Source organism: Enhydra lutris, unplaced genomic scaffold (assembly GCF_002288905.1).
Source record: "Enhydra lutris kenyoni isolate GAN:26980312 unplaced genomic scaffold, ASM228890v2 scaffoldscaffold8, whole genome shotgun sequence".
Classification (NCBI taxonomy): Eukaryota; Metazoa; Chordata; class Mammalia; order Carnivora; family Mustelidae; genus Enhydra; species Enhydra lutris.
The window spans coordinates 10,722,851-10,743,047 of record NW_019154092.1 but is presented as its reverse complement, the minus strand read 5'-3'; the positions used below and the strand labels follow the sequence as shown (position 1 = coordinate 10,743,047).

Below are 20,197 nucleotides of genomic sequence, written 5' to 3'. Positions count from 1 at the left end.
CAGGCTATAATCTGATTCTAACCATATCAGAATTCATAATATAATGAGATATTTCATTTTCACTTTAACTACTAAAAAAGCCATGCATGGTCATCATGTGGCTAATGATTAATATTTAAAGTATTATCTAAGAAAGATCTACATGAGAACTATGATAGTGTTCTCAGTGATTATCAAGTAATTTGGAAGCATGTTCAAAGCACAAAAAACCTGACATCTGACTGAATTGTTTGGGTTGGAAAGGTCCTACTTGTCTGAAATCATTCTACAGGGGGTTATAACAAATATGAGTTTTCATGGCAGCATCTTTCTGTACCTGCAATGCTAAGCACAATTCCAGACTTCATCAAAAACAAAACACAGACACGGGTCTTTCAGATTCTATTTAATGTACTGGCATATCTTAAAAAATAGATTTTTAAAAATATAATTCAGGTCTGGGTACAGAAGTTAAATTTAAAGTTAAAATTCCTTTCACTTGGATTTTACTAAGGAAGGCTGAGCGAGAACAGGAGTGTGTTCAAATAAAGCTGTCATATCTAGGGCAATTAGGGGGTTAAATTAGGAAGATGTCTTTGTTCCCCAACTACTCTCAACCCTTCCCAAATGAACCTCCCCCACCACCACCACATCATCCTACAGATGGCTAAAATTTCCTTATCTGGACACAAAGTATTTCTTTCCCAAATCATAGGAGATTACTACAGATTTTAAGAGAGGTAGAGGGACGGTACAATACAAGAACACGTTAAGGAGTGTCCGAGATAAAGATGCCGCTGAAGAAAAGCAGGGGGAGGAAAAGCAGAAATGCCAAAATCAACATGGTTTTGCCTTGTTTTTGGAGACAAAGGAGAGCAACCGAGGAGACATTTCTGTTCCCCTCACAAAGGCAGGAGGAGCGAGCGTGGAAGCTGTGGAACGGCAGGACTTGCCGACACTACCGTTTCAGACAAAGCTCCAGTGATGCCTGGTTTTCAGACTGGACACTCGCCCTGATATACAGGAGATCAGGAGACTGAGCTCGAGCACCTCAGTTGGGAGGCCATGTGTCACAGGGAGCAGCCAAGAGTACTGCTGTGGTCAAAGGGAGGCCAGTCCCAATGAGGACGCAGTCCCGGGAGATGGGGTCCTGGCTAGGGCTCTAAATGAACGCTGTCAAGGAGGGCAGGTTCCAGGGACAGTAAAGGACTAGAATCTGACACGTGTCATCTTAAGAATTCTTGCATCTAATAAAGCGAATTGCATGTCAGACGCTGTATTGGGCTAAACACTGTATATATATTTTATGTAATTCTTCAACAGTCTCTAAGCAAGTGATATAATCTGCCACTTTCAGTTAAAAACTAAGAGTCAGAGAAATGCATCACAGGGTTCTTCTTATATAAAGTGAAGGGAAAGAAGCTGAAAGGGCTTAATGGGGCAGCACATGTACCAGCACCCAGCCAATAACAAGATGCTCCAAGGTGCACCTCTCCCAGAGAATCACAAAGCAGAGAGGAACTTAAAAAAGAAAAGAGGGGCACCTGGGTGGCTCAGTGGGTTAAAGTCTCTGCCTTCAGCTCAGGTCATGATCTCAGGGTCCTGGGATCGAGCCCCGCATCGGGCTCTCTGCTCTGCGAGGAGCCTGCTTCCCTCTCTCTCTGCCTGCCTCTCTGCCTACTTGTGATCTCTCTCTGTCAAATAAATAAATAAAATCTTAAAAAAAAAACAAAAAGGGAAAGAAACCCAGTCAGTTTTCACAGAGATTACAGCTCTACCCAGAGACAAAACACACTATGTGCAATCACACAGAATGAGGAGGTAGGAAGATCAAGAGAAAGGTCTAGGACGTTACAAACTCCACTGGGTCTAGGTGGAACTTGAGTTAAGGGGGTAGATGAGATGCCCCAGGGGCCATGCAGAGTGGGGCCCAAGACGGAAGCCCAGGAGAAGAGGATTTTCAGAAGTGCCTGGCAAGGAGTAGCTAGGACCAAGCAAAAGGAGCAGCTATCCTGGAGGACAGCATCCTGGAGCAGAACGAGTGTAAGCCAAGGCCTGACGTGTGTGGCTTTGAAATCAGGGCAGGAAGTGGGGGGGGGCACTTCTGTGGGCACAGTTTCAGGTCATGGTGGGAGTAAAGGCCAGGAAGCAGAGCTGGAGGAGGAAAGGGTTAGAAAATGAAGAAAAGAGAAAATGCAGGCCAACATTTCAAGAAGCTAGAGCAGACTAAGGAGATGAGCTATTAAGGGAACTATTAAGGGAGCTATTAAGGGTATCTGGCAGGACCAAGGGCCAGTATGCTTTCTTAAAGATGGGACAGACAGGTGTGTTCATGTTCCAGACACAATCGCTTGGAAGAGAAGCAAAGGTAGCTTACAAGCAGGACATGAGATGATTGATGGGTCATTGATCAATTCTCTCTAGAAAAGCAGAAATGGGAAGGCTCCAGAGTGTAGGTAAAAGGAAAAGGGGGAGGAAAGGGGTACTTCTCGCAGTTCAGCCTGGGAAAGAGGTCTGAGTTGGTGTGAGTGAAGGTCTGTGGCAGGGAATGGAGGCAGGTTGTACCAAGTCCATCCAAGGAGTGATGCCTTCTGCTGGGAGTGAGGGCAGAGGCCTGAGAGAAGTGCCTTCCCAGATAGTAGGGAGTGCTCAGACTGACGGCAAGAAGGACGGCCAGGCACTGCCCTCTTAGCAGAGACTGTTAGTCTACAGTGCCATCAAGCTGCAAAGCTTTGATGTTTGTGCTTCTTCTGTAGCAGGGCTTGGCAGTTAGTTAGGCACAGAAGTTAGAAAGCACACATGATCCATCCGGAGCTGGGATTTTGGCAGGCATCTATGGGGAGAGGAGGATGGGGGACAAGGCAATTGAAGATCCTGGCAAGAAAATGGCTGAGATGATGGAACCAGGGGGCCTAGCCTGGCCAGGGGAAGATGTGAAGCCAGAAGGAAGGTAAAGGACAAGTTCAATAACCACAGGTCTTAATTAAAGGAAAAACTGGTACTATGAGAATAAGGGAGGAAGAGGGGCTGCAAAGACAGTGGATGGGATCAGACCTGGGACTTGAAGTTCCACACTGCAGGAGAGGTCCAGTTCTGATGGATGCAAGTGTAGCGGAAAGCAAGTGGACAGCTCCGGGAAGGGGGGTCTGGCACGTGAGGTACTAGGTGGCTCATGTGGGCAAAGGATGTTCCAGGATGAGCAGGAGGCCCAGGCAAGAGCAGAGGGGAAGCTCGGGGAGGCAGCACGTGGGCGCACACGTGCACATAGGCGTACATGCGCAGGTCCAATGAAGTAACAAGAGTGGAAACCACAGGGAGGAGAGAGCATAAACCTCACGGGAGGGAGGGCCAGGTGCAGAGTGACAAAATACTAAGGAGAAGGCAGGAGGAGACTTGTGGTGGAGACCTGACCCTGGGGGGTGGAGAAGCGTGTGTGGGAGAGACAACAGTGCACTCTCAGGACACGGAGGTTCCAGCAAAGCAGTTATGCATGCCGCCTGGAGAAGGGGGGCTATGAAGGATGGTGCATCCCTTGTGGGCTTTTTAAGATTTCGTTATGTGTTTATTTGTGAGAGAGAGAGAAAGAGAGAGAGAACAGGTGGTGGTAGGGGTTGAGAGAGAGCGAGAATCTCAAGCAGACTCTGCACTAAGCATAGAGCCTGACATGGGACTCGATCTCACAGCCCTGAAATCATGACCTGAGCCGAAATCAAGAGTCAGGTGCTTAACCAATTGAGCCACCCAGGTGCCCCAATACATCATTTTTTTTTTTTTTTTTTTTTTTAACCACAGAGGGTGCTGCAGAGGTCACAGGAGAATGACGGCAGGGAGCCAGCCATGAGAAGCCACTCAGGCCAGGGGCAGGGACAGATCAGCACAGTAATGGAAAGGAGATGGCACCTGTGTTCAGTGGCTTCCAAAGAGAGCCATGTCCGAATCCCTGAACCTGTGAATATGGTATGTTATGTGGCAAAAGGCATTTTCCAGATGTGATTAAGTGGACCACCTCGAGATGGAGAGGTTATCCACATGGGCCCAATGTCATCACAAGTGTCCTTGTAGGAGGGAGGCAAAGGACCAGAGAAGGAGATGTGACCATGGAAACAGGTTAGAGTGATATGGTCCCACAAGCTAAGAAATGTAGGAAGCCTTTAGAAGCTAGAAAAGGCAAGGAAAGAGATTCTACCCTATAGCCTGCAGAAGGAACATAACTCGGCTAACCCATTTTAGACTTCTGGCTTCCTGAAATTTAAGATAATAAATTTGTGTTATACTAAGCCACTAAGTTCATGGTAATTTGTTACAAGTACAAAAAAAAAGAGAGAGAGAGAGAGAGAGGAGAGAGAGAGAAAAAGAAAAACAACCCATTTGCTATATAAAATTCAAACTATAACTATATACACTATAAAAGACACACAGAGAAGTCCAGGAGTTTTAGCTTTTCCATGATGACTTTCATCTTGTTCTGAAATACCAATCATTTTAAAAATATTCAAGTATCCCTGGCCTGCAGGAGCCCAAGCACACATTTAGCCTATCTGCTCGGCCATCGAACGCTGGCTGGGGAGACAGGAACATCCGCTGGGCATAAAAAGCAGAGCTTTCAGGGCAGTGACTAAGGACAACCAGGATGTGTGGTTTGTGGGACAAGGGCGGTTTGGGGCAAGGGAGGGTTATGCTCCCCCGGTCAGACTTGCCCCTGGAACACTGGGACAGCTGCAGGTGGGGGTCCCTTTGGTTCATGGCCAGACGACAAGAGGGACAGCGTCTGCCTTCATGCTGTCCTACGCTGCTCCCAAACCTCACTCCCACCAGCCGGAGCCGGGCAGATGGAGGCCGCCAAGACCACAGGTCAGAGTGCAGAGGCTGGGACAGCTTCATGAAGGGGAAGGGTCCTAGAGGAACAGGGACCTAGGAAGTTCAGAGAACAAGAAGAGACACAGAGGCCTCCCACATGGATAAAGGCTCTGAACAGATAAGCAGGGCAGCAACAGGCTGACCGGCACAGAAGCTGTTCATGTGCATCTGCAGATGAGGCCAGACTGTGGGGACTGGGATTCCAGGCTGGCCTAGTTGAGCTTGTGATGGGCAACAGGTGGGAAGAGTGCTTCAGGGAGATGCAGTGGACGGTCAGATGACTGGCAAGGAGAGATGAGAGAAAGTTTTAGAACCAACTTCAAAACCAAAGGAAAAAATATTTTGAACTTTGAATCAAGTCACAATATGCACATTTCACCAGTAATGAAGAGAAAATGTTTTTACATTTTCTGTCAACAGAAGGTGTTTATATCCTTGTACACTCACTACCCCAGATGGTAAAATAAACCATAAATTATAAAACACTTTACTTTGTCTTGTACAAAAAGAAATTCAAAATAGGCCTATAGATATGCAAAAACCTTATGTGCAAATAAAATAAGCATACTCTTAAAATACACATATACATTTTCTTCGTAGAATACATGTCTGATTTGCATGACGGAACTGATCGTGTGTGTGTGTGTGTGTGTGTGTGTGTGTGTGTGTGTCACTGGTACACCGTCTAAAACTTGAATGTTAGAATGGAAATGACATATTAAAAGTAAAGCAATAGTTAATATATTTTTAATAGTTTTCCAATCAGGATATGCAAACAGTTTCATTTTCTTTTCAACATTTTGGTGTCCTGAAAAGTTCCATCTCGGCAGGCTGACCTGAACACCATTATTACAATATTTACACATTTAAAATGGACAGGAAGAGTCAAGAGCACAATATTACTCCAAAACTGAGTTCAATCTGATCATCTTTCTCAGAAGACTGGCCTGACCCATTTGCCTTTTTTATTCTACTGAATGCTATTTTCAATTATAAACCATGTCACTTCATCTCAGAATATAAATGTCCAGTCAGAGTAACACTGTTATTTGAACACAGCATTTTCAGTCATCAGGACAAATCAGACCTAGTAACTGGTAAGCTTCTTCCTCCTCGATAAGGCCTGGAGATGCCTCCTCTCCTCAGGACACCCAGCTCATTACATGCACATTCGACTGACAAGAACATTCTACCTCACACCACTGTCACGTTTTCAGGCATATCTTCTATCCCAATAGACGGCAGGATTTTAAGCAACCATGTCATAAACCCCTTAGTGTCTCAGTCTACATCTTACATGGAGCTTTGTAGAGATGGAGCCTCAAAAACATGAGTAGCTTGACTGTTATATTCTGAGTGAAGACAAAGCCATGCCTACAGGTCAGACATGTCCACTTTCTCATGTGCTCATACTCTATGGTCAGTTTCAGAGTTGACCAAAATTAGAGTCCACAAGGTTGAGAAAGTCATATTTTAAAGTCACATGATGAGCCAAGGAATCCTCAGACTGCATTACCTGCTCATTGCTCATCTCTCCTCTGTGGACAGAGTCACAGATTCACTTATACCCTCTAGAGGGAACCCACCCCTGCCTTCACAATGCCATGTTTCCCCTCACTTAGTGCTCGCCAGTACCTCTCTTATCAGATCTCTAGAAAGTCAAGGGAGAAAGTTCTAGGACCCATAACCTACTATTAAACAATTCCCAATGTAGGGATTTATTTCAGGAACAGAAATCTCACATTTGCCCCTTGGTGGTTTTTTTATTTATTACTCAGTCACAAGGGAAAATCTAGGGGAGAAATTTTCTGTTCTGTAGGTGTTCTTGCACTAGCTGTTGGACCTTGAATTGTCCTGAAGGAGAAACCAAGAAATAGCGTTAATCCACTCACTAGCTGAGCTGAGGGAAAAATGCAGGCACTGGCCAGAATCTAATGGCTCTCTGTCATCAGCCCAAACCTGCCTTGCTCTGGAAACAAAGGCCCATTTCAGCCAAACACACTAAAAAGTGGTTCAATTCTCAGTGGAAGGAAGAGAGGACCCCAGCCAGGCAACCCACGGGGGTCTGATTCCTAAGACCCTGAATCATTCATGGCCAATACTGATACATGGAAGTCCTGACTTCAATCACTGACTGGTCTTATATTTTTGTGGTCCTTGGTTGCCTTGAGACCCTACGGTACCCATCCATGCCCAGCCACTGGGTCACAAGCCTGATCAATGTCCTGCGGTGAACCTCGCACCATGGGCCTGGATGGACTACGTGTGCCCTTGGGGGTCACAGCTTCTGACAGGCCTTAGCTGGGTTTGGGGCCAGCCCACTCTACCCTCTGTCCTGCAGTGACCACACAGCATGGGCACAAGATGGGCCCAAGGATGGAGAGAAAGTGTAACTACAGGTTGCCCTGGATTGCTCCAGTCAGAGCCACTCTCTTTAAGGAACTTCCATGCTCAGAAATGAAGAGTTTACCCAGAAGTCATTCAACATTGACTGATCATGAGTACACTAAGAACAGAGACTGTGAGGAAACATGAAAGAGAAGAAGAGACCCTTTCCCTAGGGACCTTGAACCCTAATTCTCATCAAGTGACAGTCTCATCAGGAGTCAGCAGGCACTGCACAGTTCCTACAAGCTACTACCACCTCGGACCTCCATCCTGCACACAGAAGCCCAAGGAGGTTCTCAAGCTCCAGGGCGCCAGGCCCCAGTCGCTGAGGTTCTAATTTAGCAGGTTTCGGGAATACCCATACACATGGGTTTTCCAAAGTTCCAGAAAGCCATTCGATGTGAAGACTGGGTTGAGTACAAAATATTTAGTATTTCTTAAATGGGAGCTGCCAGCATTTGGTTTCTCTTTCTTTCCCTATTAACATTACTTCTTCCCTCATTCTCTTGCCATGGCCAGGATTAAAATTGTTAGCCCTTTTGGGGCACCTGGGTGGCTCAGTCGGTTGAGTGCCTGATTCTTGGTTTCAGCTCAGGTCCTGATCTCTCCTGATCTCAAGGTCATGAGATGGAGCCGAGTGTCAGATACTGAGCTCAGTGGGTAGTCTGCCTGAGATTCTCTCTCCCTCTCCTTCTGCTCCTCCCAGCTGCACTCTTTCTCTCGCTTTAAAATAAATAATTAAATCTTTTAAAATATTGCTAGCCCTTTTGCATAATAAAAAGTACTAGATGTAACTCAACAAAATGTCATGAAAAGTAAAGCAAATAAAAAGCATTACTTTCTCGCCGCTGGTTAAAATGCAATATAATGATGAAATCTGATGCGATTTTTTAAATATAAATTCCCCTGAAATCTTGAAAACACAAACCAAGAAGAATAGAAAGGGTAGCAGGAGATTTGGTACCTTGGGTAAAGATGATTCCCCTCAAGTGAAACCTCTCCCCACCCCTGTGCCAACAGTCACTTGGTCAAGCAAGCCCACACAGGCTGCTCTGGACATTGTTAGAATCAGGCAGAACATGGGGTTTCACTATCTCCTCCAACATGTTGCCTGACCGACCACTTCCATGCAGCACATCAAAACAGACCCCTCAAACCTGATCCTTGGGTGGTCCTGTGCAAGTAATATCTGCTAATACAAAGAAAGATTATGTGCCCATTGCATTTAATGCCCTTGAGGTGTAACAACTGATTTCATCCTCCAACAACCCCAGGAGGTAGGTATGGTAATTTCCTTACATTACAGATGAGGAAACTGAAGCAGAGAGAGACTGAATGACTTGCCCAAGGTCACAGAGCTGGAAGGGAGTAGCACTGGGTTTCTGGAGGACACATTCTGAATCACTAAGGCTTCCATTACCTTTGTTATGTTACTTTCCAGTGAAACCTAAAAATGAAATCAGTTGAGTGTTCTGTGTAGGCAAATGATTTCCTTTTGATTATTTCTCTTAAGTGCCCATTCCTTGCCAAAACATAAGATTGTTAATGATTCACCTTGGAAAACAGTTCAACGGGTGCAGCTATAGCCTTCTGTTCTGTCAAGTACTGCTCCCACGACCATGCTTCCTGTGTAGCCATTGAAGGAACTGGAAAGGAAAACACAGTGACTTTTCTTGAAGCAGTTAGGGACAGAAAAATAGTATTTAACTGAAGATAAACACAACAAGCAGGCTGATTCGTCAAATAGGTAATCAGGAGAACTAGCAACTAATAAAAACTTTCTCTCTCACTTTCCATGAGCATTTAGTAAAATCATCTAACCAGCCCATATGCAGCTTCTCCTGTTTTAGAACAAGTCTATGACTATATCCCCTTCCCCAAGAAGACCACTGATAAACACTTAAAATGGGTAGTTTTGGGGCGCCTGGGTCGCTCAGTCATTAAGTGTCTGCCTTCAGCTCAGGTCATGATTCCAGGGTCCTGGGATGGAGCCCCACATCGGTATCCCTGCTTAGCGGGAAGCCTGCTTCTCCCTCTCCTGCTGCTCCCCTGCTTGTGTTCCCTTTCTCACTGTGTCTCTGTCAAATAAATAAATAAAATCTTTTAAAAAATGGGTAGTTTCTTACTCCTCTCAAAGAAGAGTAAACAGGTACTAAGACATGACTTGGTTCATTTTTTTTTAAATTTTTTATTTCTTTTCAGCGTAACAGTATTCATTGTTTTTTGCACCACACCCAGTGCTCCATGCAATCCGTGCCCTTGTTCATTTTAAGGTGAATGACCTGCAAATATCCGTATAATCTCCTTTTGCTTTCATACCTCTTTTTGGGATGAACATCAAGTGGTACAACTTGTTGGAAGGCAATGTGGAAATATATGTCAAAAGCCTTAAAAATTTTTCATATATAATTTTGAACCAGCTATTCTGTTTCCAGGAATCTGTCTTAATGAGATTACAGTGAATGCACACAAGGTTTTCTATCCTAGAACTCCTCATAATAATGAAACGTTGGAAACAAACTACTGGTCTACAAAGAGGGTTAATTAAATACATTATACAGACGTGTCACTTTAATAATAAGCTGTAAAATTACATTATAGAAGATTAATGGCAGAGAAAGACTATGTAAATGATACACTACCAGTGGGGAAAAAGACAACAGTTTAGAAAACAAAATGATCCTTTTTGGTAAAAGATGTAATTGAAATATGAAAGACTAAAATTACATAAATCAAAATCTTAAGTGAAGTCATCTTTAGCTGCCAGGATTATGGCTTCTTCCCAATTTTCTCTGCACTTTATCTTTCTGCTTTCCAAATTTTCTAAATCAATAGCTATCCTTTGTAATTCAATAAAAATATCATTTTTAAATAATAAAAATCTGAAAAGGACTGATAGCTGTTTTAAGTTTATACTTTGATATCCCAGTAATTTCCCCTTTAGGATTAACATGCTAAGTAGTCATGATAAAAGTTGATAATAAAAATATACATTAAAACATTATTACGACAAAAACACAAAATAATAATATGAGAAAAAGGTCAAAAAGACTATAACACATGTACATATATACATAGGCACATATATACATATGATTTTGAAGCTACTGAAAACTATTTTTTTTAAAGATTTTATTTATTTATTTGACAGACATAGATTACATAGACATAGGTAGAGAGGCAGGCAGAGAGAGAGAAGAGACAGCAGGCTCCCTGCTGAGCAGAGAGCCAGATGCGGGACTCAGGGATCATGACCTGAGCTGAAGGCAGAGGCTTTAACCCACTGAGCCACCCAGGCGCCCCTGAAAACTATTTTTTAAGTAACAAAATATCTTGGAAATTTTCTAGGTTAAGTAAAATCAATGTAAAGATCATAAAATAGATTATATTATCCTAAGTTTTAAAATATAATTTTTTACATATACTGAGATATTTGTTTATTCAACACATTTATAAAGCACCTTCTTTGTGCAAGGCACTTGTCCACACATACAACACACATGCATAGAAAAGCAACTGAAGAGGAACAGCAAAATATGAATAGTGGCTCTATGTGGGTAGTAGGATTAATGTAAATATTCTTTGTTTGTTACTTTCTACTATTTCAAGATTCTCTACAAGTATTAGTACCATACATGTACACACACACACACACACACACACACACACACACACACACTCTCTCTCTCTCTCATATGCACACACCCTGGAGAAGAATGGCCAAAAAGCACTATATGAGTTTTAACATTTATCATGCTGTAGAATGTTCCTGAAGAAGGGACAGATGGTAAAGGGTCAGACCCGCATAAGCAGTGGTAGTGACAGACAGTAAGATGCATCTCTAAGTCAAACGTTTGAAACCTCTCAAGACAATAAAGCAACCTGATGCAGTGACAAACATAAAAATCCGTAAATTGTAGGAAGAATTCATGTAGACTTCTAATTATTTTAAAAATATTTGATGTGATTTAATGTGACAAGAAGTGTGCTGCCCATTGAAATAGAAATATAACCCAGTCCCTGATCCAGCAGATGAAAAATAAACAAATGATATATACTATTTATCCTTTGATACACATGTATATATAATTGACCGAAAGGGAGTAACTTAAGCTCAGATTATAAAGAGAAATCATATCAATTTAGAGTTTAAAAACAGTATATACATTAATATTTACTATTTATCAATCACAACATACTAGCATATTCTTGCTAAGAAATACACTTACTAAAGTGTATTGAAAAACACTTTAATCATCAAATAGAGCTAACAGAATTGTCATCAATGGCTTCTCTTGCTTTGTTTGAAAATAATGAGACATCATAGTGTGATTTCCATCAAGGAGCTTACAGTCTTTTCAACCATTATAGCACTTACATATTTACTGCCATTTGCACCACAATATGAGATATTTTATTTTTTTAAATAGAGAAAACAATTTGACAAACCCTGAAGATTCGCTAGTAAGATTATTCAACATCCCTATTTTCACAGAAGCATTTTACTACATTACAATTATATGCTTTACAAAAAAACATTATGGCAGTGTTGTCTCTAAAGCAAATATAGATACCTCATTTTCTACAACATCTGTGTTCTTAAAAAGATTGTGTATAATTTCTCAATTTAATCATATTTCCCATTGTTATATATCATTTCACCAGAAGTAAATCATATCTATGATCATCTCTTATGATCACATAAGTCTGTAATAACCCTTTGAAGTTTTGTCAGAAAAAGAAAACAGGGTATCAAAAATAACAACTTTCCATGAATTCAGTATTTCTGTAAAGCAAGAGGACTAGTCAACAACATGGTACCGGCCAGTGAGACAAGGAAATACCACGTTCCTCTGCTCCTGGGGCCACACACAGGCCTGGAGTCATCACCGACTCTAGGAGGACTCATGCCAGCTGAAAGGAACCAGTTTGCTTATTTAGAATTGTGATGTAAACTCCTAAAAACAAAGGATCTCGTTGATCTTGTCTATGACTGTACCTTGGAGCTACAACCATGCTTGGTCATAAATATTTATTTAATGAATTAAAGAGAAGGCAGGCAGGTGAGATAATAATTCTGGCTTTTAAAATGAATTCAAAGATAATCTATTTTGACCAACTCATTGCTCAGTTTCCTGAAAAGAAGGAACCAGTTACGAACAGCACTGCTTCAGGCACTGAATTCTCTTTATTTTTTATGTAATTTTCTTGAATGTTCTACAGATACGACATTCATTTCACAGAGTATTAGATAGGCACACAGGTTTGTAAACCTTAAATTCCACTTCTTTTCACTATACACAGTGGCTACAGCAAAACATTTCAATTATTACTCTTCTGCCACACATACTAATATACAACATATATTTGATTATACATGACCTGTCACATAATACGCACCTATTATATGCCAGGTGCCAAATTACAGGGTGTGTGTTTGTGTGTGTGTGTGTGTGTGTGTGTGTGTGTGTACATGCATGCGTGTACATGATGTAAGTGTGTATGTATGAAAGTATAGTTTCCATTTATTCTTTACAAAAGTAAATATCAGATTTGTAGCCTCATTTTAAAATTATAGGAAACTGGCTTACAGAGGTCACACATCTGGAAAAATCTGGATTCAAACAAAATTTCTAACCCGTGCACTCCCATTATACAATATTGCCTCACTTTAGCATACATGGTGAAAATGTAGCAGAAATGCCTATTAAATTAATAACTTTTAAAGTTAAAACACCATAAATTAAGTCTGCAGGGTAATTAACAAGCTCACTCATTCATGGTGGCTGTGTAAATCGGACTCAAACTTGGGAAGTCATGTTGACAATGCATATATGTATTCCTCAGAGATACTGCAGGTTCAGGTCCAAACCACCATAATCAGGGAAATATTGCAACAAAGCAAGTCAAATGAATGTTCTGGCTTCCCAGTGTATATAAAAATTATGTTTATACTATACTATAGCCTATTAAGTATGCAATAGTGTTGTGTCCTAAAAAACAACATACATAACTTGGTTTAAAAGTATTTTATTGATGGGGAGCCTGGGTGGCTCAGTCGGTTAAGCTTAAACTCTTGGTTTCAGCTCAGCTCATGATCTCGCGGTTGCGGGATCAAGCCCCGTGTGGGGCTGTGCTCAGTAGTGTCTTCTTCAGATTCTCCCTACCTCTCTCTCTCATTCACTCTCTCTCTCTCTCTCCCCCTCAAATAAATAAATAAAATCTTTAAAAATACATATATTGTATTGATTAAGTAAACGCTGTCATCCGAGCTTCCAGTGAGTCATAATCTTTTGGCTAGTGGAGGGTCTTGCCTCACTGCTGTGGCTACTGACTGATCAAGGCAGGGGCTGCTGAAGGCTGGGGTGGCTGTGGCCATGTCTTAAAGTAAGACAACAATGAATGACTCTTCCTTTCACTTGAACGCTTAGAGGTCGTGGTCCGGTTATTAATTGCCCTAATTCCAATATTGTTGTGCCTCAGGGAATAGAAAGGCCCAAGAAGAGAATGAGAGGCGGGAACAGCTGGCAGGTGGAGCAATCAGAGCACACATAACATTCATCGATGAAGTTCACCATCTGAGAGGGTTACAGCTCATGGCACCCCAAAACATTTATAAAAGTACCTTGAAGACCACTGATCACAGAATGCTATAACAAATATAGTGATAATGAAAAAGTTTAAAATACTGTGAGACTATGAGATATGACACTGAGACAAAGTGAGCAGATGCTGCAGGAGAAACAGCACCAAAAGACTTGCTTGACACAGGGTTCCCGCAAACCTTCAATGTGTAGAAAATTCAATATATGTGAAGCACAGTGAAGCAAGTATTCCTGTGTTTATAGCCAAAAAATAAGGTGCTAATACTTGTTGATCAATTTGTCCCAACTTTAACATTATATTCTAAAAAAAAAAAATGCAAAAGGAATACATACAGTCTCTACAACAGTACACAGTTGGAAAAATATCAAATATCCAACAACAGAGATCAAGTAAATTATGGTGATGAGGGCCCCACAGTATAACTTTTGCAAATATTAGATTAAGCATGGTTAGAGCACAGTTGATATGCACTTCCACACCAGAATGGATGTGTTTGCATATGAATATAAAACCGTAAGAAAACAAAGAAATGAAGGTGGTTGGGTTAAGGTGGTGAGATCTGTCAAGCAATGCAAGACAGAGGCTGACAGATCTGGTCAATAAAGAACCAGGCATCTTTTTAATATTCAGACAGTTTATGACTGACATGGTCAGCAAAAAGCAAAAGCAGCCGCAGGAGCCAGCTCCCATGTCCCTGCACAGGGTGACCCTGAGATGAATTGTCTAGATACTGCCACATGGGTGGCTCAGATGCCCTGTTCCTGAGGAGCCCATTCCATGCTGCCCTTCTGCACTTGAACAGCCTGAAGGCAGACCGTGCGGACAGGTGACGCAGAAGGACTCAGGCCTCATCGGAACCCTGGCGGGGAGCAGAGGGGAACACAAGGAACTATCATGACGGCCTCCAGGGGCTGGCTTTCTTGGAGCAGCTCCTTGAGAGCCTCCTGTGCTCTCCTGTGCCCGGAGGATCACAGGGCACACTGTCAGACTGAGGTCATCTGCATGGTAAGCCTCGTCTACCTGATCAGCTGCATACATGCACGGTGGCCAAGACACCATGGCAGAGCCATTCACCTACAGAAGGGAGTGGATGTGGCTTTTACAAAACAGCAACACAACACGACCCCTTGCCTTGTGTGGGAAATAAGTCAGGCTGCCTCTCTTTCTCTGGGCAGCGTTAGGTGATGCTGTGGAGTGTGGGTTTCCTTTCTTATAAAGCAAAGATCCCTCAACTTATATGTAAACCTGTGGCATCCAGCTGACGTGGCCTCAGCCACACTTGCAGATGGGCAGAAACCGCAGCAGTTCCTCCACAACAAGCAGCAATTTGTGCCTGCCGAGATGACATATCCACGCTTTACCACCTCACTGAATTTCGCTTTGTTGTTCTACATACACTTTGAGGTTTGTTGGCTTATTCATCAGATTAGCAAGAGCAAAAGCTAAAAGTTGAAAGCAAAGAACACAGGGAAAAAAACTGAAAAACCTTCACAGGAGTTGAAGTCAAAGCATACATGTCACATTTCCACAGCAAGCACCCTCCCCACCGTCCCCACAACCTGGGCTTTTTTTTTTTTTTTTTTTTTTTAAATCATGGCCATGAACCTGTGTCCTCCTCCACTGACCACAATCATTTTTCTTGCCTGCAACCCCAGGTACAAGCCCATCGGAACGATCAACAAGAAGGCACAGATGAGAAGAACCGTACTGAGCCCAGCCAAAGCCATCACCAGACCATTCACAGTGGGGGGTCAGCTCCAGAAATAGTGGTCCAGGCAACACAGCGCTGGGAGAGAGGATTCAACTTTGGACAGTGAAACAGGAGGCTCAACTGCTGAGAAAAACAAGTCCAACAGGGTGACAAAACAACGGAGCTAAGCAGAACCCAAGTCGCAAGTCAAGGGAAGGCAGGGTCAGTGCGTGGACAAGTTGAAGGCTGGTGCAGTGACTCATTTTCCGAATGGTGTGTCCATATGGCATTCACGCATGCATGGGTGCACTCCACTGAGCCAGGCCGTGTCCTTGAAGAGAGCAGCTCACTGACACACCAGAGTTCTAGCTCTTGAAAGTATTCCTTTCCTAAAATGCTCATAACCTCTAACAGGATCGGCAGCCATATCACCCTTTTTTTTTTTTATTTTATTTTTTATAAACATATAATATATTTTTATCCCCAGGGGTACAGGTCTGTGAATCGCCAGGTTTACACACTTCACAGCACTCACCATAGCACATACCCTCCCCAATGTCCATAATCCCACCCCCCCTCCCAACCCCCCTCCCCGCATTAACTCTCAGTTTGTTTTGTGAGATTATGAGTCACTTATGGTTTGTCTCCCTCCCAATCCCATCTTGTTTCATTTACTCTTCTCCTACCCCCCTAACCCCTCACATTGCATCTCCTCTCCCTCATATCAGGGAGATCATATGATAGTTGTCTTTCTCTGATTGACTTATTTCGCTAAGCATGATACCCTCTAGTTCCATCCACGTCGTCGCAAATGGCAAGATTTCATTTCTCTTGATGGCTGCATAGTATTCCAATGTGTATATATACCACATCTTCTTTATCCATTCATCTGTTGATGGACATTTAAGTTCTTTCCATAGTTTGGCTATTGTAGACATTGCTGCTATAAACATTCAGGTGCACGTGCCCCTTCAGATCACTACGTTTGTGTCTTTAGGGTAAATACCCAGCAGTGCAATTGCTGGGTCATAGGGTAGTTCTATTTTCAACATTTTGAGGAACCTCCATGCTGTTTTCCAGAGTGGTTGCACCAGCTTGCATTCCCACCAACAGTGTAGGAGGGTTCCCCTTTCTCCGCATCCTCGCCAGCATCTGTCATTTCCTTACTTGTTCATTTTAGCCATTCTGACTGGTGTGAGGTGGTATCTCATTGTGGTTTTGATTTGTATTTCCCTGATGCCGAGTGATGTGGAGCACTTTTTCATGTGTCTGTTGGCCATCTGGATGTCTTCTTTGCACAAATGTCTGTTCATGACCTCTGCCCATTTCTTGATTGGATTATTTGTTCTTTGGGTGTTGAGTTTGTTAAGTTCTTTATAGATTTTGGACACTAGCCCTTTATCTGATATGTCATTTGCAAATATCTTCTCCCATTCTGTCAGTTGTCTTTTGGTTTTGTTAACTGCTTCCTTTGCTGTGCAAAAGCTTTTGATCTTGATAAAATCCCAATAGTTCATTTTTGCCCTTGCTTCCCTTGCCTTTGGCGATATTCCTAGGAAGACGTTGCTGCGGCTGAGGTCGAAGAGGTTGTTGCCTGTGTTCTCCTCAAGGATTTTGATGGATTCCTTTCTCACATTGAGATCCTTCATCCATTTTGAGTCTATTTTCGTGTGTGATGTAAGGAAATGATCCAATTTCATTTTTCTGCATGCGGCTGTCCAATTTTCCCAACACCATTTGTTGAAGAGGCTGTCTTTTGTCCATTGGATATTCTTTCCTGCTTTGTCGAAGATTAGTTGACCAATGAGTTGAGGGTCTATTTCTGGGCTCTCTATTCTGTTCCATTGATCTATATGTCTGTTTTTGTGCCAGTACCATGCTGTCTTGATGATGACAGCTTTGTAATAGAGCTTGAAGTCGGAAATTGTGATGCCACCAACTTTGGCTTTCTTTTTCAATATTCCTTTGGCTATTCGAGGTCTTTTCTGGTTCCACATAAATTTGAGGATTATTTGTTCCATTTCTTTGAAAAAAATGGATGGCACTTTGATAGGAATTGCATTAAATGTGTAGATTGCTTTAGGTAGCATAGACATTTTCACAATATTTATTCTTCCAATCCAGGAGCATGGAACATTTTTCCATTTCTTTGTGTCTTCCTCAATTTCTTTCATGAGTACTTTATAGTTTTCTGTGTATAGATTCTTAGTCTCTTTGGTTAGGTTTATTCCTAGGTATCTTATAGTTTTGGGTGCAATTGTAAATGGGATGGACTCCTTAATTTCTCTTTCTTCTGTCTTGTTGTTGGTGTTGAGAAATGCAACTCATTTCTGTGCATTGATTTTATATCCTGACACTTTACTGAATTCCTGTACAAGTTCTAGCAGTTTTGGAGTGGAGTCTTTTGGGTTTTCCACATATAGTATCATATCATCTGCAAAGAGTGATAGTTTGACTTCTTCTTTGCCAATTTGGATGCCTTTAATTTCCTTTTGTTGTCTGATTGCTGAGGCTAGGGCTTCTAGTACTATGTTGAATAGCAGTGGTGATAACGGACATCCCTGCCGTGTTCCTGACCTTAGCGGAAAAGCTTTCAGTTTTTCTCCATTGAGAATGATATTTGCGGTGGGTTTGTCATAGATGGCTTTGATAATATTGAGGTATGTGCCCTCTATCCCTACACTTTGAAGAGTTTTGATCAGGAAGGGATGCTGTACTTTGTCAAATGCTTTTTCAGCATCTATGGAGAGTATCATATGGTTCTTGTTCTTTCTTTTATTAATGTGTTGTATCACATTGATTGATTTGCGGATGTTGAACCAACCTTGCAGCACTGGAATAAATCCCACTTGGTCGTGGTGAATAATCCTTTTAATGTACTGTTGAATCCTACTGGCTAGTATTTTGGCGAGAATTTTTGCATCTGTGTTCATCAAGGATATTGGTCTGTAGTTCTCTTTTTTGATGGGATCCTTGTCTGGTTTTGGGATCAAGGTGATGCTGGCCTCATAAAATGAGTTTGGAAGTTTTCCTTCCATTTCTATTTTTTGGAACAGTTTCAGGAGAATAGGAATTAGTTCTTCTTTAAATGTTTGGTAGAATTCCCCCGGGAAGCCATCTGGCCCTGGGCTTTTGTTTGTTTGGAGATTTTTGATGACTGTTTCAACCTCCTTACTGGTTATGGGTCTGTTCAGGCTTTCTATTTCTTCCTGGTTCAGTTGTGGTAGTTTACATGTCTCTAGGAATGCATCCATTTCTTCAAGATTGTCAAATTTGTTGGCGTAGAGTTGCTCAGAGTATGTTCTTATAATTGTCTGTATTTCTTTGGTGTTCGTTGTGATCTCTCCTGTTTCATTCATGATTTTATTTATTTGGGTCCTTTCTCTTTTCTTTTTGATAAGTCTGGCCAGGGGTTTATCGATCTTATTAATTCTTTCAAAGAACCAGCTCCTAGTTTCGTTGATTTGTTCTATTGTTTTTTTGGTTTCTATTTCATTGATTTCTGCTCTGATCTTTATGATTTCTCTTCTCCTGCTGGGTTTAGGGTTTCTTTCTTGTTCTTTCTCTAGCTCTTTTAGGTGTAGGGTTAGGTTGTGTACCTGAGACCTTTCTTGTTTCTTGAGAAAGGCTTGTACCGCTATATATTTTCCTCTCAGGACTGCCTTTGTTGTGTCCCACAGATTTTGAACCGTTGTGTTTTCATTATCATTTGTTTCCATGAATTTTTTCAACTCTTCTTTAATTTCCTGGTTGACCCATTCATTCTTTAGAAGGGTGCTGTTTAGTCTCCATGTATTTGGGTTCTTTCCAAATTTCCTCTTGTGATTGAGTTCTAGCTTCAGAGCATTGTGGTCTGAAAATATGCAGGGAATGATCCCAATCTTTTGATACCAGTTGAGACCTGATTTAGGACCAAGAATGTGATCTATTCTGGAGAATGTCCCATGTGCACTAGAGAAGAATGTGTATTCTGTTGCTTTGGGATGAAATGTTCTGAATATATCTGTGATGTCCATCTGGTCCAGTATGTCATTTAAGGCCTTCATTTCCTTGTTGATCTTTTGCTTGGATGATCTGTCCATTTCAGTGCGGGGAGTGTTAAAGTCCCCTACTATTATTGTATTATTGTCGATGTGTTTCTTTGATTTTGTTAGTAATTGGTTTATATAGTTGGCTGCTCCCACGTTAGGGGCATAGATATTTAAAATTGTTAGATCCTCTTGTTGGACAGATCCTTTGAGTATGATATAGTGTCCTTCCTCATCTCTTATTATAGTCTTTGGCTTAAAATCTAATTGATCTGATATAAGGATTGCCACTCCTGCTTTCTTCTGATGTCCATTAGCATGGTAAATTATTTTCCACCCCCTCACTTTAAATCTGGAGGTGTCTTCGGGTTTAAGATGAGTTTCTTGTAGGCAACATATAGATGGGTTTTGTTTTTTTATCCATTCTGACACCCTGTGTCTTTTGATTGGGGCATTTAGCCCATTAACATTCAGGGTAAGTATTGAGAGATATGAATTTAGTGCCATTGTATTGCCTGTAAGGTGACTGTTATTGTATATTGTCTCTGTTTCTTTCTGATCTACTACTTTTAGGGTCTCTCTTTGCTTAGAGGACCCCTTTCAATATTTCCTGTAGAGCTGGTTTGGTGTTTGCAAATTCTTTCAGTTT

General features: G+C 41.9%; 1 protein-coding gene across 1 annotated transcript in view; it reads right to left on the bottom strand.

Annotated features, from left to right (window-relative positions):
* Positions 1-20,197, bottom strand: part of LOC111142637 (L3MBTL4, histone methyl-lysine binding protein) — a 378,206-nt gene that overhangs the window by 304,931 nt on the left and 53,078 nt on the right. The window contains exon 4 of the mRNA XM_022495947.1: positions 8,779-8,870. Within this exon, the coding sequence (XP_022351655.1) occupies positions 8,779-8,870 (92 nt within the window). The remainder of the gene's footprint in view (positions 1-8,778; positions 8,871-20,197) is intronic.